The sequence below is a fragment of the Syngnathus floridae genome, chromosome 19, assembly GCF_059516105.1.
Source record: "Syngnathus floridae isolate MCC-2025c chromosome 19, RoL_Sflo_1.0, whole genome shotgun sequence".
In the NCBI taxonomy this organism is placed as follows: Eukaryota; Metazoa; Chordata; class Actinopteri; order Syngnathiformes; family Syngnathidae; genus Syngnathus; species Syngnathus floridae.
The window spans coordinates 2,796,315-2,817,304 of NC_142431.1; the positions used below are offsets into that span (position 1 = coordinate 2,796,315).

General features: G+C 40.7%; 6 protein-coding genes across 20 annotated transcripts in view; 2 read left to right on the plus strand and 4 right to left on the minus strand.

Annotated features, from left to right (window-relative positions):
- Positions 1 to 991: 991 nt before the first annotated feature.
- On the minus strand, positions 992 to 2,385 carry LOC148381626 (protein yippee-like 5). Of its 2 annotated transcripts, none has more exons than XM_088362601.1 (3): positions 2,236 to 2,385; positions 1,724 to 1,870; positions 992 to 1,633 (listed from the first exon to the last, which is right to left on the minus strand). In XM_088362601.1, the coding sequence occupies exons 2-3, from the start codon at positions 1,862 to 1,864 to the stop codon at positions 1,412 to 1,414; spliced, it is 363 nt and encodes a 120-aa protein (XP_088218727.1). In that variant the 5' UTR covers positions 1,865 to 1,870; positions 2,236 to 2,385; the 3' UTR covers positions 992 to 1,411. The 2 variants fall into 2 exon arrangements, with proteins under 2 accessions (XP_088218727.1, XP_088218728.1); XM_088362602.1 differs by having other exon boundaries at positions 2,179 to 2,326.
- bpnt1 (bisphosphate nucleotidase 1) lies at positions 2,346 to 13,328 on the minus strand. 8 transcript variants are annotated; one of them, XR_015854484.1, is made up of 17 exons: positions 13,017 to 13,328; positions 12,773 to 12,894; positions 12,607 to 12,711; positions 12,391 to 12,498; positions 12,073 to 12,121; positions 11,779 to 11,870; positions 11,498 to 11,695; positions 11,300 to 11,405; positions 11,059 to 11,215; positions 10,463 to 10,507; positions 9,850 to 9,897; positions 7,179 to 7,295; positions 6,959 to 7,101; positions 5,261 to 5,341; positions 4,153 to 4,307; positions 3,956 to 4,046; positions 2,611 to 3,004 (listed from the first exon to the last, which is right to left on the minus strand). XR_015854484.1 is itself a non-coding variant. In XM_088362598.1 (10 exons), exons 2-9 carry the CDS (start codon positions 12,890 to 12,892, stop codon positions 11,064 to 11,066), a joined length of 930 nt encoding a protein of 309 aa, XP_088218724.1. In that variant the 5' UTR covers positions 12,893 to 12,894; positions 13,017 to 13,328; the 3' UTR covers positions 9,938 to 10,507; positions 11,059 to 11,063. The 8 variants fall into 8 exon arrangements, 2 of the variants coding, with proteins under 2 accessions (XP_088218724.1, XP_088218722.1); XR_015854483.1 differs by lacking the exon at positions 4,153 to 4,307 and adding an exon at positions 2,346 to 2,470 and having other exon boundaries at positions 2,849 to 3,004; positions 5,261 to 7,101; XR_015854482.1 differs by lacking the exon at positions 4,153 to 4,307.
- On the plus strand, positions 2,791 to 10,794 carry LOC148381628 (phospholipase B1, membrane-associated-like). 6 transcript variants are annotated; one of them, XM_088362590.1, is made up of 41 exons: positions 2,791 to 3,002; positions 3,076 to 3,129; positions 3,199 to 3,259; positions 3,329 to 3,363; positions 3,504 to 3,573; positions 3,636 to 3,687; positions 3,761 to 3,826; positions 4,155 to 4,220; positions 4,308 to 4,369; positions 4,541 to 4,616; positions 4,754 to 4,855; positions 5,201 to 5,263; positions 5,335 to 5,409; positions 5,481 to 5,555; positions 5,663 to 5,848; positions 5,975 to 6,048; positions 6,127 to 6,170; positions 6,238 to 6,346; positions 6,453 to 6,504; positions 6,586 to 6,666; positions 6,745 to 6,810; positions 6,870 to 6,970; positions 7,038 to 7,119; positions 7,181 to 7,285; positions 7,356 to 7,451; positions 7,540 to 7,611; positions 7,714 to 7,791; positions 7,855 to 7,915; positions 8,008 to 8,066; positions 8,196 to 8,263; positions 8,326 to 8,369; positions 8,453 to 8,552; positions 8,681 to 8,732; positions 8,795 to 8,875; positions 9,036 to 9,101; positions 9,159 to 9,253; positions 9,320 to 9,401; positions 9,472 to 9,576; positions 9,649 to 9,744; positions 9,820 to 9,894; positions 10,288 to 10,794. In XM_088362590.1, the coding sequence occupies exons 1-41, from the start codon at positions 2,942 to 2,944 to the stop codon at positions 10,558 to 10,560; spliced, it is 3,321 nt and encodes a 1,106-aa protein (XP_088218716.1). In that variant the 5' UTR covers positions 2,791 to 2,941; the 3' UTR covers positions 10,561 to 10,794. The 6 variants fall into 6 exon arrangements, with proteins under 6 accessions (XP_088218716.1, XP_088218715.1, XP_088218714.1 ...); XM_088362589.1 differs by having other exon boundaries at positions 9,649 to 9,894; XM_088362588.1 differs by having other exon boundaries at positions 9,036 to 9,401.
- A 150-nt stretch (positions 13,329 to 13,478) lies between the features above and the next one.
- On the minus strand, positions 13,479 to 14,596 carry saysd1 (SAYSVFN motif domain containing 1). Its single transcript, XM_088362599.1, has 2 exons — positions 14,276 to 14,596; positions 13,479 to 13,888 (listed from the first exon to the last, which is right to left on the minus strand). Exons 1-2 carry the CDS (start codon positions 14,423 to 14,425, stop codon positions 13,565 to 13,567), a joined length of 474 nt encoding a protein of 157 aa, XP_088218725.1. The 5' UTR covers positions 14,426 to 14,596; the 3' UTR covers positions 13,479 to 13,564.
- On the plus strand, positions 14,440 to 16,087 carry grcc10 (gene rich cluster, C10 gene). Its single transcript, XM_088362600.1, has 4 exons — positions 14,440 to 14,681; positions 15,052 to 15,116; positions 15,222 to 15,398; positions 15,750 to 16,087. The coding sequence occupies exons 2-4, from the start codon at positions 15,065 to 15,067 to the stop codon at positions 15,887 to 15,889; spliced, it is 369 nt and encodes a 122-aa protein (XP_088218726.1). The 5' UTR covers positions 14,440 to 14,681; positions 15,052 to 15,064; the 3' UTR covers positions 15,890 to 16,087.
- Positions 16,088 to 16,227: 140 nt separating this feature from the next.
- The window catches only part of LOC148381631 (uncharacterized), a 33,820-nt gene continuing 29,057 nt past the window's right edge, over positions 16,228 to 20,990 (minus strand). Inside the window, exons 4-17 of one of the 2 annotated variants that reach the window (XM_088362594.1) lie at positions 20,469 to 20,517; positions 20,035 to 20,239; positions 19,589 to 19,662; positions 18,803 to 19,249; positions 18,514 to 18,587; positions 17,958 to 18,448; positions 17,798 to 17,882; positions 17,629 to 17,704; positions 17,449 to 17,553; positions 17,346 to 17,385; positions 17,186 to 17,279; positions 17,003 to 17,119; positions 16,872 to 16,931; positions 16,228 to 16,794 (exon numbers count right to left, since the gene is read on the minus strand). In XM_088362594.1, coding sequence (XP_088218720.1) covers positions 16,681 to 16,794; positions 16,872 to 16,931; positions 17,003 to 17,119; positions 17,186 to 17,279; positions 17,346 to 17,385; positions 17,449 to 17,553; positions 17,629 to 17,704; positions 17,798 to 17,882; positions 17,958 to 18,448; positions 18,514 to 18,587; positions 18,803 to 19,249; positions 19,589 to 19,619 — 1,734 coding nt within the window. In that variant the 5' untranslated portion in view covers positions 19,620 to 19,662; positions 20,035 to 20,239; positions 20,469 to 20,517 and the 3' untranslated portion in view covers positions 16,228 to 16,680. Of the gene's footprint in view, positions 16,795 to 16,871; positions 16,932 to 17,002; positions 17,120 to 17,185; positions 17,280 to 17,345; positions 17,386 to 17,448; positions 17,554 to 17,628; positions 17,705 to 17,797; positions 17,883 to 17,957; positions 18,449 to 18,513; positions 18,588 to 18,802; positions 19,250 to 19,588; positions 19,663 to 20,034; positions 20,432 to 20,468; positions 20,518 to 20,990 lie in introns of those variants that run through there. The other variant, XM_088362595.1, reaches the window with a different exon arrangement.

Below are 20,990 nucleotides of genomic sequence, written 5' to 3' on the forward strand. Positions count from 1 at the left end.
CTGGTGTCAAGCTCTAGTCCTCGGGGCCGCGTTCCAACATGTTTTCCTAGTGACCCTCGTTAAGTGCAGGTGCGTGAAAACTTTTAGCCACTTTCACGTTCAAAAGGAGCTAAAAGTTTTCACGCACCTGCACTTAACGAGGGAATCACACGGACACTCCATTAGGTACACCGCCATTTTCAAGTGTACCTAATAACAGGCCGCTTTATGAGGGAATTATGGTCAAAGGTCACTGGTGTCAAGCTCTAGTCCTCGGGGCCGCATTCCAACATGTTTTCCAAGTGACCCTCGTTAAGTGCAGGTGCGTGAAAACTTTTAGCCACTTTCACGTTCAAAAGGAGCTAAAAGTTTTCACGCACCTGCACTTAACGAGGGAATCACACGGACACTCCATTAGGTACACCGCCATTTTCAAGTGTACCTAATAACAGGCCGCTTTATTAGGGAAATATGGTCAAAGGTCACTGCTGTCAAGCTCTAGTCCTCGGGGCGGCGTTCCAACATGTTTTCCAAGTGACCCTCGTTAAGTGCAGGTGCGTGAAAACTTTTAGCCACTTTCACGTCCAAAAGGAGCTAAAAGTTTTCACGCAGGTGCACTTAACGAGTCCGAGTGACGTCACAGATCAAACAGCCAATCAGAAAGTGGGGGTGAGGGCGGGCGTGGCACTTTGCACTTTCAGTTAAGCTTTGGCCATGACACTTCCCTAATGAAGTGAATAAGGTACACTTCATGGACACTTTAATGGGTACAACACACGAGGTAAAAAATAAAGAATAAATAAGTGTAGCTAACGATTTTCTAAAGCATCCGTTCACTTAAAAGAAGTGGAACGCGCATCACTAACCGGAAGTGTATCGACGGCCATCTTGCGTTGCCATTTGCTAAGTGCGCTGGCTCTTTCCACAGTGAAAATGCCACAGTGTGGCGTACAGTTGCAACAATAAATATGGGAGGAATTTTACATGTACCCTGTTTTTTATGTCATCAATATGAGGTATTCAGACATATGACTTTATTATGCCAAATATACAGTCCATCAAGTTGTCAACAGGAATCAATTATATATGATATCAGGGGGCAACTTAAGTTGAACTGTCATGATTACATATTAAGTCACCAGATAACCAAGTTACAGTATCAAGGTGAAATAAAATAAGTGACCCAAAATATACTCTCCACAGAAACATCAGCAGACGTCACTGTTGAACATGGTCATTTCTTTCAGATGCACCTTCTCGGTAATGCCTGTTGAATATGATGAAATTCAAAGCAATCTAAAGAGAAATGGAAGCCATGTTGTTGTTACACTTTTCACAAGCACCTCCTCATGTTTGAACCTCTTCTTCAAACTATGATGTTTAGGTTGCTGTTGTCGGGACTCCCCCAGCATGCTGACTTTGCAGCACACTCTCACGAGTTGACCGTGGGCCCGTGCTCAAAGCCCTCGCTCTCCCTCACCAAGGCCCTCTCCAGGATGACTCGGCCCTCCTTGTATCGCTGACTTTCCTCTGTGGCAAATTCATACATCCAGCCCAGCTTGCTGTTGCAGTTTTTGCAGCTGACGTCACGCACCATGTGTCTTCCCGTCAGCATGACCCTGTCTTGAACCTCACTGTGCTGTAGATTTACAACCTAGGGAGAGAGCAGAAAACATTCTACAATTCCAGAGCTGAATCCCCCCCAAAACGATCAGCTGGCAGCTCTGCCTCCACAAGGGAACACCTTGTTGAACAAAAAGGCCCGACCAGTAGCTCCAGTGAAGCGAGTGGAGATCAGCTCGGCTCGATTGGTCAGAATAGTGTCACAGTTGGCACAGGAGAACAGGCAAATGCCTCCAATGTGGTCCAAGAAGATGCGGCCCATTGTGCACTTCATCAAACAACAGAAGATGAGAAGATACAACAACACACAGACACACGAGCCATTCATGGTTAATGCATTTTTTGAAGTGACACATTTCTAAATGAACATATGAACACTTTCCTGACTTTTGCAGCTTCAAACATTTTGGCGAAAGAATGCATTTGACGGCTACGACGCCAGCAAACATGAAAGATTCAGGAGTGCATTTAAGCTTGAACATTCGAGACTAGTTAGGTCTAAATTGTAGCCGATAGCAGCTCTGTTATAAATATATCATCTTTAACCACGTCGAAAAATAAAATAGATAACATTACCTGTATGTTTACAGAGTCAGGCAACGACAAACTGGAAGAACGTGTAACATTTCCTACCTTCCTTGCAAGATATTTAAAGAAGAGATACGACTGAGTGAGCTTTTTGAAACGTTGCAAATCGATTTTGTTTTATGCTCGGTCAACAAAACCGACGTTTAAAAGGGAGTGAGAGAGTCACGAGGGCGTTTGTTGACGTCCTCCATTTTCTTCTTCGTTTCTGGCAGACCATGTGACGCACAATTTCTGCAGATTCATGAAACGGAGTTTCGTGTTGTCGCCGTCTTGTGGACAACTGTAGTAAATACATGTATGCTATTTAAAATTGGCTGATAAGTACACAAATAAAACTAATGTACCCTTGCATTTAAAGATTAAGGCTATTTTCTGAATGAGTTTTAATAGAAAAAAAACTTTTAAACTGCTCGTTATCAAAAATTATGGAAAAATAAAATGCACTCCAAATTTGATGTATATACATAACTGTCTCTAATTTTGGGGGTAAGATTTTGTTGCACTTTTATCATTAATGATTTTATTAAGAGTCTTAAAATAATTCTTTGACTTCAATGATGTCCTTTGAACAAGAGAATCAGGCCCACCCCCTTTGGACATATTTATGATACCTATCATCGACTATAGTCTGGTACAACTGATAATAGACATTTAGCACCTTACTGCCTGATAGAGTCGACTCAGAAGAAGGTCTTCAGGAGAGACAAACTATAAAAATAATTTTTGGATATAAAAAAACAGGGGATTTCTGATGAAGATGATTCCACTGCTTGTTGTAGCCACCTTCCTCAAGTTCTCCTCATGGGCAACAGGTCTGTTAAAAAGAGAAAGACAAAAACATATATAGTCATAAAAATATATATTCATTTTTTATTTTTGTTTTAGTAAATGGTCTGCCTTGTGATCAGATGCTCCAATCTCAGCAACCTCCACTGAACGGTATCAAGAGCACATTATGGAGTGTATGTAGTTGATGCATAATCCAAAATCATTTTGTCTCTTAAATAGTAAATAGTGTCAAGCCTGCAGACATTGCGGTTTTAGCCTCGATTGGACTGCACATGCACAGGTGACCTTTGTTTTTGATTTTTTTTTTCATCATTATTATTTAATTGATGCATATTTTATTTGCCTTCAGCACCGAGTTATCCACTGTCGTATCAAAACTTCAAGGTGAATTTTCAACCTTTATACATTTTACATTGCTTAGAAGATTTGTACTGATACTGAACAGTGGTTGACCGAATTACATTTGACACCAAAAATACATATATTTTTTTAATGAACATTTGGGTTGTTTCCTCCACTATCAGAACTGATGAGCATGTACAATCCTGCACTGATTGATACTTATTTGGAGGAAGCAGATATGACTGGAGCCAGGTAAACAACTTCTCTAAAATCATGACAATTGCTTTCAATTTGAACTTGAAATGTTCTTGTAGCACACTAGTGGAGCAAGCAGAAGAGGCATCGCTCCATCTCCAGAACAATCAGGTATATTTGAGATCCAATCCAATTCATACTTCATTTAATGTGCATTTGAAAACTTGGATTATTTCAATTTCAGCATTCTTGGAAGCTGGTGCTTCTTTTTGTGCAAGTGGACCAGTTCTGTGCACGTGACCAACAGGAGGTGACGACCCCAGCTCTGCAATAATGTCAATCAAATTGGCAATCCAATTCTGAGATTAATTTTGACTTAACAATCAAAACACTGAATATTCAAAGCGTCTGAATATAAATGACATTGAGTTACACTTACTTGAATGAAGTTTAGTGTGTAACCTGCAACCTCAGCTTTCACAAGAACTTTTTGTCCATGCTGGTTTCTACTTTGATAGTCGAGTCAGCACCTTTGGAGACATGAAGCAAGCCGTACCATAAAAACAGAGCTCATGCGTGCTGAGAGATAAAGAAAAAGGTTCACGGCGTCTCTGCGCACGTTGTGGTTGTTCTTACAGGTCGAGGCCGTTATCAGATCAGTGCGTGGTGAGGTGGACGCTGCTTTACAGCTGCTGCATGCTCAGGTTGGCTTTACGTGATATCTTCTATCTCATCTTCATGTTATCGTCATCCTGATGATAATTTTGTCTGATTGTCCGATTGTGCTGCAGCTGAAGCGGACTCTGGTCAGTGTTGCGTTATGGGATGGCGAGAGCTACACTTTCCAAAGCAAGTATGTGCTTAGCAAATGATTGAAAGCGAGGACACGCCTCGCATATTTATGATCATTTATTATCGCTTTTCACGAAAAAAATATTTTTACTTACAAAGATTTAGGGGTGTGTGCTCACATGCATGATCTGATGTATTTATTCTAATGGATGAATTCATTTTGCCCTTAAAGGTTATGCCCAGGTTTGGAAGAAAATCAAGGTGGAGAGGTCAGACTTTTAAAAGCCATGCTGACTCATGCCTTGCAGGTTTGTGTCATTCTCTGTTTAGCTCTTTACTCGAGTAGTACAAAATTAAATGACTGTATACATTTGATTTGTAACATTTTTTTCGAAGACGACAAGACAACTTTGTTGCAGGAATTCACTTGCATGATTTGTTCCAGGCATCTCTGTATGAGCTTATGGCGGAGAGAAACTGGGACAGAGAAGACTTCAGTGTCATCGTGCAGGATCAACCTCTTGTCAGACACCTCGCTTCTGCTAACGTGAGTATTTTCATTTCTGGGTTACTAAGCAATTGATTGATTTAGTTCTATTGATTGTGTGGAGGTATTCCTATTAAATTACACTCATGTTATTTTGTATGAAATTCCTTTCACCAAGTATTCTTGGATTGTAGTTTAGTCGTGGTAGAATAAAATGAAATGAAACAAAATGAAATCAAATATAATAAAATAGTGAGTAGCAATCCATGAAAGGAATGTTTTGGTTCCTGACAAATTGTAGAGCGAGCCTTCATAGAACTGCTAAGAGTAACTAAAAATGTTGAACATGCCATTTTGTCACAATCACTTCTCGTACCACAATGTTCATTGTTATCCTCGGTGCAGAGCGGCAAGTCACAAGCGTCCCATGAAACTGATAAACTGATGGTGCAGTTGTGGACAAACCTGGTGAGGCCTAACGTCAGCGATGCGCCTTCCTTCCATCCATCCATCCCGCCATTGTCAAACGTGTCTTTCAGCTACAACCTGCAAGCGACAACAAACAGAACACTGATGACAACGGAAACATCATTACCTTGCAATGTCCGACTATCGTGAGTACATGCACATCCACACTTTTGATTAGTCAGGTAAAAAGTATTACAAATTTCTCCCACCCTTAAAGGACCATCCCTTCCTGAGGACAGAGGGGAACTCTCCTACAAATGACAGCAGCAACACTTCTCCTCTCATGTCTCCTGTAAGTCGCCTTTTTGTGTTACTTGAAGCCAAATGGGAGCTTTTGAGGCAGCGTTGTGCGTTTCTTGTTTGGTTCTCACTCTGGATGTGCTGCGTGCATGCGCCCAGGATATGGGCACAGTCATGCATTGTGAGGACATCGGCCCTTCCGTCTCCACACCTAATTCTGGTAAATGTTCATTTCATATAGGTTGCTTAATTGTCTGGAATTGTAATAATCTTTGTGTTTTATCAGTGCATGAGCTAAGGCCAGGCGATATACGGGTGGTGGCTGCTGTTGGAGACTCTCTGACAGTGAGTGACAAAAGTGATGAAGATGGAAAATATTTGATAAAAGGCTGTTTGAGTATGGTTGTCAATTAGTGCTAACTGATAAGAATGGAAAGAAATTTTTCGTTAAATATAATCTTTTTGTGCTAGGCAGGGAATGGAATAGCATCCAGCACAACAAACGTTCTGGATGTCCTGACTCAATATCGAGGTTTATCTTGGAGGTGCCTTACTCTTGACTACTTTACATTTTTCAAATTCCCCTTTTTAGTCTGCCAATTAACATGTTTCAATCTCTGCAGTGTTGGTGGAGATGAAAACCTCACAACCGTAACAACTCTGCCCAGTGAGTGCATTTTTAACTTGCATTGGACATCAAGCTGTATTCAAACTTTTTTGTTTTGTTCTAATAGATATTTTAAAGCATTTTAATGCCAACGTGACGGGTTTCTCTGTTGGGCAAGGGAAACAATCCACACCTCAGGCTTTTCTCAATCAGGCTGTGGCTGGAGCAAAAAGCAAGTAAGTCCTCCCTGACTTTATTATTTGGCACTTTATACTTATCAATTACATTGTTAAATGTGTTTTTTCTAATCATTCTTGTTTTTTTTAAATTTGTATTAAACAGGGACGTGCCATCTCAAGTGCGCGCCCTTGTGGCGCGGATGAAGAATGACTCCGTAAGTCTTACTGCTGTATAAATTGTACAATTTAAAAACGGCTAACATTTAACACGCCTTTGATATTTACTCCCCATGCAGAGCATCAACTTCAAATCCGACTGGAAAGTGATCACTTTGTTTGTAGGTGGAAACGACATCTGTGACTACTGCTACAATTCGGTGAGTACCTTCTGTCAAAGAAGCCCCCCCCCCAAAAAAAAACCACATATAAAAAGCTTCACTATTCTTCATTTACAGCTCTTCTTCTCAGTGGAAAATTATGTCAAAAATGTCAGAGAAAGCCTGGATTATCTACACAAAGAGGTAAATTTGACACAGCGCCGCTGGAGTTTCAGTGTTTTGACGGCAAGCATCTCCTGCAGGTTCCACGAGCGCTTGTGAACTTAATCGAACCCCTGGACATTATCCCCTTGCGAAAAATGCACGTGGACGCCTCGTTGAAATGTCCTACCTGGCTAGTCAAGTGAGTATCACAGCATGCGTCACCATGACGACCACCAATCATCTTATTTGTATCTGTCCTTTTGCAGATTTCTGTGCCCTTGTGTTATCTTACCAAAGCCCACCTCGACCTCACTGGAAAAACTGGAGAACCTAAACAGACAATATCAGGTAAGACGGAGCAGAAAGTCAAACTGGAACATCAACGACAATGTTTTTCTTCGACTCACAGGTGATGCTGAGCGAACTGGTGGAGTCCAATCGTTACGACACCCGACCGGACTTCACTGTGGTCATTCAGCCTTTTTTCAGAGAAATCATGGTTCCCGTATTACCAGTCAGTATTCCTGCAAATATGGTGAAGATTGCATGATTAGATTAGGTCTCAATTAAACGTTCTCTCACAGGACGGCCGCCCTGATCGCTCGTACTTCAGTGCCGACTGTTTCCACCTGAGCCAGAAGGCCCACACTCAGATGGCTCGCTCCTTGTGGAACAACATGGTAGCAATCAAACTGACCATATCTGAATTTGAATGCATTTAGCAATGCCTGTGTATATATATTTTATTATATTTATTTGTTTTTACAGCTGGAACCACTAGGAAATAAAACATCCTTTCAAGATTTTCGCAAAGACATTCAACTGAAATGTCCCTCAAAGGTAGGCCATGAGATTTTTTTTCTTCCTCCCGTGCTTTGTTTCAATTAATCTTAGGAAACTAAGATTACTGATTAAATTACTGATCAAATTGTTTGTTCACAGACTTCCCCATTTATCCGCACTTATCGCAACAGCAACTACACGTACGCTGGTCCTCCACCAACACCAGCACCTAATACAGTAAGCAATAATGAATGGAAATTTGAATAAACAGTCAATAACGACTATTACTTTGGTCTCCAGAACTGGGGAAGTAATTTCTCCTGTGTGGACCTTGCTCCATCTCCCAACGTGCCAACATCAGGTGCATGCATACGGCGTGAAATGATATCAGTCAATATGTGATAATAAGGAAATACTCATGAAAGAGAACACAACCTTCTATTATGTTCATAGTTCACAAGCTCAGACCAGCGGACATCAAGGTGGTGGCGGCAGTGGGAGACTCGACAACGGTTGGTGTTCAAATGAATGAATGACAATAAACTTCATAACCTCAGCAATTACTTGTCATTGAGCTAGTAAAGACTCATAAATCTGTTATCAGCTTACACTTCTTATCAGTCCCTTTCATTTCTCCACAGGCTGGCACGGGGGCTAAAGCCAGGAATCTGTTGGAGCTCAGTCGGGAATATAAAGGCGTGTCTTGGAGGTAAACCAAATCATCAATTTTGAAAGACAGCTTAGAAGTAACGTGATGTTGTTCACCCGTAGTATCGGAGGAGACCGCACACTGGAAACCGTAACAACACTACCAAGTATGTTGATAAGGACTGACTAGAACTTCTTGAAGACATTGACCCACTTTCCTGTCCTTTCATTTCACAAATCATCCTCACAGACATCCTAAGAAAGTTCAACTCAGCCCTCAAAGGCTTCTCCAAAGGTCAAGGTTCAAGACAGAATGGCTTCAACATGGCCACAACAGGAGCCAAAACCTCGTATGTGATGATATTTACTTCTTTTTAACCGAGTTCTTGAAGGTGCATTCAGGAACCTGTGAAGAATCAGACTAAAGTGTTTAAGGTTGTAGTCGCCTTAGCTCATTTTTACATCTGGCCTGCCATAGGGACATCCAAGCACAAATCCAAGTTCTCATAAAGGCCATGCGAGAACACAAGGTCAGAACTCATAACAAGCTGTTGTTGTTATGATGCTCTTCTAATGATTTGTGGCCATGCAGGAGGTGAACTTTGACACGGACTGGAAACTTCTCACAATATTTGTAGGGGCGAAAGACCTTTGCCAATACTGCACTGACCAAGTAAGTGTTGATGGAAACTTCTAATAAACACTATTTGCCTTCAGAAAATATACAATTATTTTACACTACTGTCCACAGATGAAAATAAACGATGAAAACGTTGCTAACCAAAACAACAGCACCGATGTTGCTAATAAATTTGTCTTGACGTTTTCTGCAGAACAATCTGTCACCGAGTAATTACAGTCACAATCTAATGCTCGCGTTGGATGAACTTTACCAAGAGGTGAGTAGCATGAATTCAACATGTCTTCCAAACGTACTAACATTTGTGCCTGTGCAGGTACCCAGGATGTTGGTCAATCTGGTGGGGATAATGCAAATGGACACGATAAAGCAAATCAAGAAAAACACTCTGGGATGCTCCTTGCTGCAGAGGTTTGTTTTGAACCTTCGATTTCCTTTCATTGAACAGCAAATAATGTTTTTCTATTTTTTTTGCAGAACAATCTGTCCTTGTGTTATCAACCCAACTGAAAACTCCCCAGAGATAAAGGAGATGAAACAAATCAATCTTGAATACCAGGTACTACATGAAAACTACCCCCCATCCCCTCAACTCCTTAAAAATACTCATTGCTATTTTTTCATCATAGGCTGAAATCCATAATCTTATTTCTGGATCTCGTTATGATGGGAAAGAAGATTTTGCTGTTGTTCTTCAGCCATTTTTACACAATTTCTTCATCCCTTATATAGGGGTAAGTAAATGGGAAAAAAATAACTAATGAGAATTAATCCAAATTGTGACTTTGGTGGGTTTTTTTTCTAAGGAAGGGGAGGCAGACACCTCTTTCTTCTCTGTGGACTGTTTTCAAATCAGTGAGCGAACTCATGCAGAAATGGCCATCGGGCTCTGGAATAACATGGTGAGTAATCTAGTCATCTACTTTTCTTTAAATAGATGGAATTTTGTTCTAAATGTTTTTTTTTTTTTTTTGCAGTTGGAGCCTGTAGGTAGGAAACAAGCTTACAACAACTTCACGTATGACCGCTCCAAGATTCACTGTCCCACGGAGGTACTGTATGAGGAAAGCAAAATCAGATTGCATAAGTCAGGTAGATTCTGATAGCAACAGATAACGGCTATAAACATTGATTACATCGCATATCACATAACAGCAAACGTGATGATCTAAGAATAAAAAGTGTATAAAGCGATAATGTTTCATTGTAAAAGCCAGGTAATATATTCAAAATGGCTGTGCCATGTGTGAAATATTATTATAGTGGCAATACTAATAGAAAGTTAAGATGAAGACTTTCAGTAGGGGGAATAAGTTGGAGCTCCATTTAAATTTTGTACTTGATTAATAAAATGTATAATTAGTTTGACAGTAAAATTAATTTAAAAAAGTCGAGTGCACTTATTTAATGCCACAGTTTCCCAATTTTTCGTATTTCCCCAACAGGCTAGTCCCTTCATCTTCACCAAAGTCAACAGCGCGTCTCTCCCAACTTTGACAACCACGACGGCCGCCTCCCATCCCACGACCTCGCCAAACAGTACGGCAACCGGTGTTGTGCCCCTGTGCGGGACCCCCCAGCCGCTGTGGCTTCCAATTGTAGTGGGAGTTGTTAGCTTACTGGTGGGAATCACTTCTGCCTGGTTCGTGTGCTCTTTCATACTCGCTAAAAGACAGAAGACAGAGTGCCCGGTAGAATTGCGAGCAGTAGCATTGTAATACAACTAAATAAAACAATGAAAAGAATAGAATAATAATGAAATATTGAAATCTTTTGTATGTATCTTTCCTTAGTTTATCATTGACCTGATATTTAAATGTTTTATATTTTGTATGATTAATGTACAGTGTTAATAAAACTCGATGTAACTTACTGCTTTTATTTTGTAATTTCAATGTTTGTTCTATGGGTGGAAGATACATTTTTACATTACATGAACCATTGAAATTTATCCCGGCAATCGAATTCCCCTGATGTTTGTTGAGTATCTGAACAAACACATGAAAATACAAAGTAGTACAGTATACAGATTGAGAATAATAATTTATTCATCCAAATTGAGTTGACTTACTACTCTACATTAAATACGAAATACATATTAAAGAGTGACAACTTTCTTTTAGGCATCAGCCTAATTTTTCCTTTTAAATCTTGATTAAATTGACTCTGTGGTGAAAGGTATAATTTATGATATTATCATATGTGATGCTACATACGAACGTCAGTCGGACTTGAGGGCTTGCAGCACCGACTGAGGCACTCTGCTGACGTAGTGCTCGTGGTTTCTGAGCGTGGCAAGAACGCCGCCGGAGTTTACGCGCTTCACATCGGCGTCGTAGCGGTACGGATTATTATGCATGTCCGTCAGCTTACCTGTTAGACAAAAAAAAAAAAAGAGAGTACACAATGAGTGGAGCTGAATGAATGAAGTGTTGAAGCCAAAGTGATCTTTCGTGCCTCCAACGCAGTGCAGAAGAACTTCGGGAGCACACGTGTCCCATTTCTTGGTTCCTGGACTTGCAAAGACGTAAGCGGATGCTTTTCCCTCAATAAGCTGGATGATCTGGAAACAAATAACTCAGTCATAACAAATAATCACATTTTGTCAAAACAGAAAGACATCAAAATCCAAGTTGAAAGTCAAGAACATCTTACCTTGTTTCCTGCACCGCCGACTCGTACAACCTCATGAGGTTCCATGGCATTGACGCAATCTGTTATAAGCTTGCTGCTATGAGAACGGGTGGTGGTCACAATGCGTTTCTTGTCCGGAACTTCTTGGAGCTGAAATCCAAAGGCACCCAGGCCCAGCATTGCCCACATGGTTCTTCCCAAACGCGCCCCTGGCCCAAGCTGACAAGAGAGAAGTGTCTCGAGTCAAGTGTCACCAAAAGCGAGAAGCATTGGCAAGCGCAATGCTTTATTTTGGTCTGAACCTGGTAATTGTAGAAAGGCTGGTTGATGACACCTGCGATGGCTCTGCCCGCATAGGCAATTCCGATCAACACCGTCACATTATCCAGAAGACCTGAAGAACATGGAATATATTATGACTGATAGACATTTAGAGCAAACTACAACATTAACACTAATAAATACTAACTAAATGATTTAACAACTTAAAGTAACTATTCTAAAAAATAGGTATGCAAATCAAAAATTTAAATCAAGTGAGTCAAGAACAACCTAAAATGTGAATCTAATAGAATATTTATAGAAAGTGAACTCACCTTCAGTGTACTCCTTTGTGCCATCTACTGGATCCACCCACACAACTAACTAATATTTTGAAAAGATACAAACAGAAAAAAAAAACCAAGGTTGAATTAAGTTCGATATACCGCAAGAGATATTTGGACAACGGCTGACTTCGAAAAATAATCCACAGAACTTCTGTGACAGAAGTAAATAATATTCTGAAGAAATTGAATATTCTTCAGATGTCAAAATTACAGAAGTAACAAACGTGACCAAGTGAAGTTACCGCAGTAACTGACATTTAAATAATAACATGATTGCAAATAGGTTCAAAACATACTGGTTGTTACCTCCTCCTCTTTCACTCCACTATATTCAGCTGGACAAACATATTGAAGGATTTCTTCTGCCTGGCCATTTACAATCAGGTCCTCCGTAACCTCCTCAGCTGGGAGTTCCTGCATGGAGTCATTTTTTTATAAATCCATCCATTATCTCTGTGCATTATAGCCTATGATTAATGTAACATTCAGATTTTGGGAAAACACAAAACAAAATGCACTCACCTCCTCGGCAATGATAGTAATTTTAGGGAAGCGTCTGGACAGTGAAGCACATATGCTCCTCTGTGCAAGTCTATCAGCAAGTGTCTGCAGATCATGGGCTCCCTCCTTCAAGCAAAGGGGGAAACGAATGAGTCTCATTTTTGACCCATTTATGGACATCCCTCACCTTCTCCACTATGCCGAGTTCTCCGCGTTGAAGTACTTTTCTCACTATTTCTCCAGCTTTCTCGGCCACGGTGTAAGCCGACGCCACCAAACGAAGTATCACAGCTGGACTCCCTGACATTGCTTAAGGAACAATACGTATATATGTATAATAGACGACAAACGACTGACAAGTTGTTCACTTTAAAGAGAAGTTGCTACAGAAATACACGAGAATTAAGTAGCAAAACAGAACGAATACTTACTGGTGTAGGCAAATTCACAAGGAAAAGCTTTCAATCATCGTAAATGAATTTGAAATGGAGCCAGCAAACATTCGTCCAATGTAGCTCCAGGCGGGTAAAAGCACTCCGTAACAGATGGGCGTCTCTCTTGTGCAATAAAGTACTTTAAATTAAATAAACCACCACTATTTTATGTTTGGAAAATCAATTATGACAGCAGAATTTTCTCAGGGCTCCATAACAACATTAATAATAGTGATTGTTGCGGAATTGTCGATAAACTGAACCCGGAAGTGGGAGTCGATTTAAACAAACAAAACTTAACCCGGAAGTGAAATCGGGTATGTCTTCCGAGTTCAGTACGTAAAAATGCAACACTGCCTTTGGTGGACGTTTGATGAATTTCAATTCCCCATGCTATAAACCTTTAAAAAATAAGAATTTTAAGCATCTCTCCTTTCAGCAAAAATGACACATATTACGGAAATGTGAAACAGTAATTTAAATAGCAGCCAACAGACAAATGACATTCAATGACATTACTATTTCAAGTCAAGATTCAATGCATTTCATCTATTTGCAAGGGGTTTATAGCCCATTTCTGCTTCCATCTGCTCTGCAGTGAGAGCGCCCGGCAGCGGCTCACAGTTCGGATTGAAGACAGAATACGCGCTCATCTCCTCAGGCTCCCGATCCTTCGGGTCACGAAGTCCCTCGTACATCCAGTAGAAAAGGGAGATGACGAAAAATGCCCAGCCGAACTCCAGCTCCACAAACAAACCGAGCAGCATCACCCAGATCAGGACTTTGAGTAGGGTGATGTTGGAGAAGTCAAATCTTCTTGAGGACAGCCATCTCCCCCATGAGCTGTCCAGCATCCAGTCCCTACAAGCCTGTGGGAACACAAGAATCCTCTTATTTCAGTAAATAGTCACATTTCTGCAATCCTTCCTGGATGCAAATGCATTATTGCATTGTTTCAAAGTAAGACATTTGCAAACACCTGCTTTTAATTTGGTAAACAATATTTATGCTAATTTACTGACAAGGTACTAATCAAAAGTCTCAAATAATGACTTGTTTAGATATGGAGAGCTAAGTACGGGCAAGCTTGTCGTCATAGTAACGAAATGTTTGAGTACGGAGTTCAGCAAGGGAAGAAAGTGTGTCAAAAATAATTAAAATTCCTTATCCTTGGTTTATTTTGACACAAGCACACGGTCTTATTTGTGAAGAACTACTTGGACTGCTTGAAACGCTTTAAAAACCCAATTATTCACCTCATCTTGGGAGCTCTGGTTTGTATTTTGCTCATCAAATGGAGTTGACGGCGCTTCCACGATTGTTGGGGGAACACCAGTGCCTTGCTCCCGACCGGAACTCCTTTTCGACTGTCGCCGAGCCCTGAAATCTGCAAGCTTCCGCTCCATTTGGGAAAATAAACTGTCACGATTTTGTCAGCAGACGCTGAAGTTCATCCATCAAGCCCGTCGACACCTTCAACGTTCAAATGTGCTTTGAATGCCACGTATCGACGTCTTAGTGACATTTCCGTGTGACCACTCTGACGTTGTTTACTTTAGACAGCTCGTTTGCCTGAAAGCAGGACTTGCTGTCGTAAAACGACTGTCGCTAATCTGTGCCGTCGTCGCACGAAGCTATTTTGCTTGCTTTGTTTTCATTGTGGTGAGTTGATTACTAAAATACATTTGCAGATTTGTTTTGAATGTATTTCTCCTCTTAAATTATGTGTTTTTAGAAGAACTTGTGGTTTACGAGATATCGTCGATACGTCAACTCCAACCACACCTAATTCATGTCAACTATTCCACACTATTTGATTTATAAAGATCAATTTTACAGTTTGCGTTAGTCTGACGTATGGCAGTCAAGCATAATAGAAACGTGATGTGACGTTTGCATGGAACAGATGACAACTCAATATCGTAGTTAACCTTAATATATCGACCGAATTCAATCGATATGACTGCTTCTCCTTTTACACATTATTTTGTGTGCAACAATACAGAATTATTGCAATCGTGTTTTCTGTCAGTCTCTATCCAGACATGGCCTCTGCACCAGCACAGCAGCCTACCCTGACTGTGGAGCAGACAAGAGGTAAGTATATTATATTATATCATACATGCAGACTAATAAGGGAAGTTCTTTCACTTCACTGAGGTAGGTAACTTACTAATGGTCAGGTATGTCTTTGTGTCCTAGTGGTACTCAGCGAGGTGATACAGGCTTTCTCTGTTCCGGAAAACGCGGTGAGGATGGAAGAGGCGCGGGAGAGCGCATGCAACGACATGGGCAAGATGCTGCAGCTGGTGCTCCCCGTGGCCACGCTCATTCAACAGGAAGTCATCAAAGCGTACGGCTTCAACAATGAAGGAGAAGGTGACGTCAAAATGCAGGTGGTCCTCGGTTTACGTTGATTCGTTCCTAGGTGGCAACGGAAATCGAATTTTGGTGCAAGTTGGAACAATAAAAATGGACTTTAAATATACGAGACGTGTGTCTGGAGACCGTCGTAAACCGAGGACCCCCTGAAATTGAAAACCCATGACACACTAGTTCTGCAGGCCCATTATGTGAGGCTTGGAATGTTGTGGGTTGGTCAAGAAAGATAAAGAAAGGGCTATAAAATTGGAAATTCTGTGAAAATGTGGTAAAGATTGAATAATTGGGATTGGTAGAGAAATTCTAGTCCAAAAAGTGTTTTAACCTCAGATCTGAATCTCATTTAAGGTGTCCTGAAGTTTGCCAGATTGGTCAAGATGTATGAAACCCAGGATCCTGAAATAGCAGCCATGTCAGCCAAACTCAAGTCTCTCCTCCTGCCACCTCTGTCCACACCACCCATAGGTGGCGCCATTCCAGCCTCATAAGAATGATACCAAGTAATCCAGAGGATCAGTGTCAATGTCACTTTCTTTGAAAGGATACATATACATTATGAAGAACTTGTGTGACACCATTGTCATTTCATGAACTATATATATACTGTGTATCACATTTCCATGAACTAAATTTCCACATGACTTTGTATACCACGCCATATGCAAATAAATGTCAGTTTTTATGTATTCTGAGAGTTTCTTTAACACAATTGTGCACACAATTAAACATTAGTGCATCTAAAATCTACCCCATCCTTTATATGGATGTATTCATAATAGTTTCTTTTATTTCCAGTACCTAATTCATAAATTTGAAAAGATTATAGTTTTATGCAGACAAATTAGGCCTTTATTTTTGCATTAAGTCTCAGGCAACAACTTTTAAAAAGAAAGAAACACTGACCCATTTCCCTAACATGTTCCTCAAACAAATAGGATTAAAAACAATATTCAGTTTATGTCTAAGTTTGGCAGGCAATGAATGTGACCATTACAAACAAACATGAGGCTTAACGGCCAAGATAAATAATGCTAGTGTCCCTATAGTCACCTTTAAAGTGCTCATTTTCTTCAAAAAGAAATTCAGTGCAAACCAGTAGTTCAAAGCCCACTAAAGTTCTGTTAGATTTATGGATTTATCATTAAAAAAATAAAACAATATGGTTGTGCAATCAGTGCAACAAACCTACTTGCTTATCTTACCCAGCGTGAGAAACGACTACTAGGGATTTGCAAAGCAACACGGAGCGTAAAAAAATAATCGCCGAGTCATATTACAGTCACACAGTCGACACTTCATCACACTTCATCTCAAAGTGATGAAATATGCTCTCGACATAACGTAGTACTTTATGCCAGTCTGGACCATCATCCGTCAGCATCTCATCCACGGACTGCCGCACGGTAACCATGAAAGTGCAAAATAAATATCAGCAGGGTCAAAACAATATTAATGAGAATAAACCCTCACCAGAGTCGCTTTGATCCCAATGGACTCTCCTGTCCGAAAAGCAAGATTTAAATTTTCTTTCTGGAGGGAGGAATAAATGGGATTGGAGAAGAAAAGCAGCTTTTCCAAAAATGTCAATGTGTTACTCCTACCTTTTCTGCCGGGTTGAGACTGTTGTAAGGAATACGAGAAGGTAGATAGTTATGATACAAAGCACAGAAGGCCAAACCGTCCACCCAACAAGTGCTGAAGTTTGTGATCTCAATGTACTGTAAGTCAAAATACTCATTTGAGTATGCATGAAGACTCCCAAACGCTCATTTGCAATCTCCAACCTGATAGCCTTTGGTCCGACTTTGACATTGGTTCAACATGACCTGTCTTGTGCTGCTGTGACGTCGCGGCGGAGCACGTGTCGATTCCGGAGGTCTGGAAAAGAAGTTAAATGTGCTTCCAACTTTGCTTACTGCTCAGTTAATTCAAAGCCGTACTCACTTGATAACAACATCTGAGGGTGGGTTTTCTTCCTGTTTTCCTGCAACGTATAAAAACAAAGTTCAAATTGTTCGGTTTCTGGGGCAGTTGGGGTACAAATTACCCAGAAGTGGCTTTGTGTATGCGGCTTCCATTTGCAGTTTGGACGCGTAGGAGAGGACATCTGCTTTGGATGAAGTCTCAGAATCTCCAACAGTCTCCACTAACACTGTAAGAGGTTTTATTTTTGAAAATTGGATTATTTTTTTGGGTTGTACCGCAACTTAATGTGTCTTAGTATTACCTGTCTGACAACCTGACAAGTTGTCCTGCCGCTTTAAAACATGAGACAGCTTCCTCCCTCGCGTTGGCTCTTCTCTCTGCCAATTAAAAAAGAAAAAAAAGAAAAATAAATCTAATTAACATGAGCAACTTTTTTTTTTTACATTAAATGGGTTCTGTATGAACTCAACCTTCGGTGATGGCAATGTGGATCTTGTTTTAATCGAGTTATTGTTGTTATGAGAGTCAAGAGGCAATTGGAGACGGGGCACATTCCTGAGGGAGAAAAGTAAATATGAAAAAGTGCAAGCATGAAAACCAATACACGACAGAATGTGAACTTGCAAAGACCTTTCAGATGACATCAAGGTCTTCTTTGGATCACTCGCACCTCCATTTTTTTTCTGCAGAGCATCCACGTATGCCTTTCCTCTCCCCCTTGCTGTCAGCTGTGTGCTTGCTGACTTTTGGGCGTCCTTCTCATCAGCAGCTTCATGCTCTTCTTGTTTTTTCACACTGCCCACGTCAACCTTCTCCATTTTTATCTCATGACGCCCCGCAGGGTTGCTTTTGTCTTCTGTGAACCTTCCATCCATTTTCTCCTGCTTTTTTTCCAGTGAGGACAGTTGAAATGACTTGTCCGTGTGTTTGGAGCGTAGACGTTGGAGCTCCCGCTGAGTCTCTAGCAGCTTTTCGTGGGTCTGGGCCAGCTGCTGCTGCAAACATCTGCGGTCCTCCTGGAGCTCGATGAGGGCCTGCTCCGATTCCGTCCGCATCCGCTCAGCCGCGGAAACAGTCGCCAGCAGGTCCAATTGGAATTGCTCCCACTCTGACTTATCATTCTGTAGAACAAAAAAAAGAAAAAATCAAAAGCCTTACAAAATTCAAATTTGCAGAGGGGACTCACCTTTAGAGTCTCCTGCAGGATGTTCAGGTCCTCAGCCAGTTTGTCTCTCTCTGTTATCAGATGTCTGACCAGTTCTGATAAAGAAAATGCCAAATTAATGTGAATGAGAATAAATGCTGATGAATGGCTAGCAAGTTTTTTTTTTATTTGCTGCCATCTTGTGGAATCAATTGTAATTTTTAGACTAACAACACCACCCGAGCAGGATTTGAATCCCAATCCCAGTGTCCAAGGTCACATTAAATCTGAGCCAACCAACAAGACCGGGAGCCGAAAAGACGTGGCCTACCTACAGCTTCCGTGGTGGCATCCGTGCTGAGGTTGAGGCCCAGCATGGTGCGGTGACGCTCCATCAGGCCCAGCAAAGCTCGATTCAGCTCCTCTCCGGACCTCTCGGCCGCAGCATGTGGCTCCAGCCCGCTGTCCTTCTCCTGCCAGCTCTGCTCTAACGGCCATACCCTGGACGAATTCTGCGATGTCAGGCTGCAAAGATTGATCGCCGGGGCCTCGTCGTGGCTCGCCTCTTCGCCTGTCTCATCCGAAGACTTTTCTTTGCTCAAGACGGCCCATTCGGACGGTTGTGTCAGTGCCAAGGTGGTACCCTGGGAGGCGTTGGTGGCCATCTTGAGCGAGGGTGTCTGCGATCTGTTGGCGAAGCTTGCGGAGGACATGGCCAGGGCTGCCAGATCTGTCTCAGAAGGCATTGCGAGAGCTTGGAAGAACTCTAAAGGAGAACCTGAGTGCAGGGGAAGGAAGGTTAAAGGTTAAAAGGAGTGGAGCAAAAGTCCACGTTATAAAATGCTCACTAACACTTGCGCTCATTCACTCAAAAAAAATACCCAATCATTATTTCGTTCACTCATTTGTAATGTGTAATTTTGCTTTAGAGTGTGTGCATTAAAAACATTTATTTAAAAAAAAATATTGTGTGGAGTCATCTCACTGGCTTGAAAGAAAACAAATCTGGTAAAACATTTTAAATGATAGACTGATTTAATTTTTAATTTGGGAAAGTTAGTAAGGAAAAAATCAGACTAAAATATTGTGTGGTACTTTTCTGGAGTACATTATGCACCTGCGGAGGAGCGGTAGTTCATATTCCCCATTGTGATGGATTAGATGAAGATGTCTGGACAAGAGGGAGGCAATCTAAGAGGAAAAAGAAAAAAAGATGACTTTGAACAGTGCATATATATATATTATATTTTTTAGCAACACAAGTATTACAAGATTCTGCATTATTAAAAACATGGGAACTCTGAAGCTACAATAAAATAACAATTAACTAATATTCTTTCCATATACAATGTCCTTGATTGACCTCATAGTGTGACGTTGGCGACATATTAAACGTGATCACATGCGTCGGCTGCAATGACGCGTTCGTGTGAGAATCTCTCCTTTTCAAAACCGATTCGGACTTTAGCAAGAATCTTAGTGTGAAAATGGAAAACTCCTCGTCCCAAAACTACATTTTAATGATTAAATACGTAACAGTGAGACATTCACATACACTCATACCTTTGCACGTTTTTCACTTCCTGGGCCGGTTCAAGCCAAGCGTCCACGCCTGCAGATCGATCTCCGGCCCCTCCTCGAAATCCACGTAAATGACGTGCATGGTTGCTCTAATGTGCATAGAGCTTTAGATATGCAGGCGCCATTCCGAAGTTAATGCGGACTCTGAAGCTGCACGGTCAGCACTCCAAAACTGCTACTTCCTCGCCTTTAATGCGTCAAAAAAAAAAAAAAAAAAAAAAGACGGAGGAACAGGCGCAGCAATGCACTTCGGTTTTTATGATAAAACGATCAGGGGGAACGGTCAAATTAGTAAGTCTGAATAAATACGAACTATTTTTTTAACACGTATTATTGAAAAAGCAACAACAAATAAGTAAATAGCTTCAACAATTCACCAGTCAGGAAATATTACTTGTGCAACGTAAATAACTTACCCAGAAAATTTCGGACGTGTTTCTTTTATTTACAGGTAGAGTTCAACACCTGACAATGAAACAAAGGAAATCAGAAGCCTAAAAAACGTCACTTCCGGAAAATTGAGTCACAAAAAGTGTTTCGGTAAAAGGAATTACATGGGTAATTTGAGAGGGAGATGTTACTCCTGAATATCACATAAATATAACTTTAAAAAATAAATAACCAGGTAAATGATACGTAAAAAGCAAAAATAAATAAATTAAATGAATACAAAGTCCAATCACACTTTCCAAGGCGTATTGAAATGAATTAGAATATTGTAGAAAAGTGCATTTGTTAAACTAGTAAAAAAAACCTTTATTAATCTATATTTTGTAGATTAACACATATTTTATAGATCGCAATTTCTTACCTATTTTCTACATCAATGATTTCTCGTAGGCTTTAAGATTTAAATAACAATCAAAATTCGAAATTTAAAAATATAATTGAAAAAAAGATATCTATTTTTTTTCTACTTTAAGTTAAACCCAAATGGT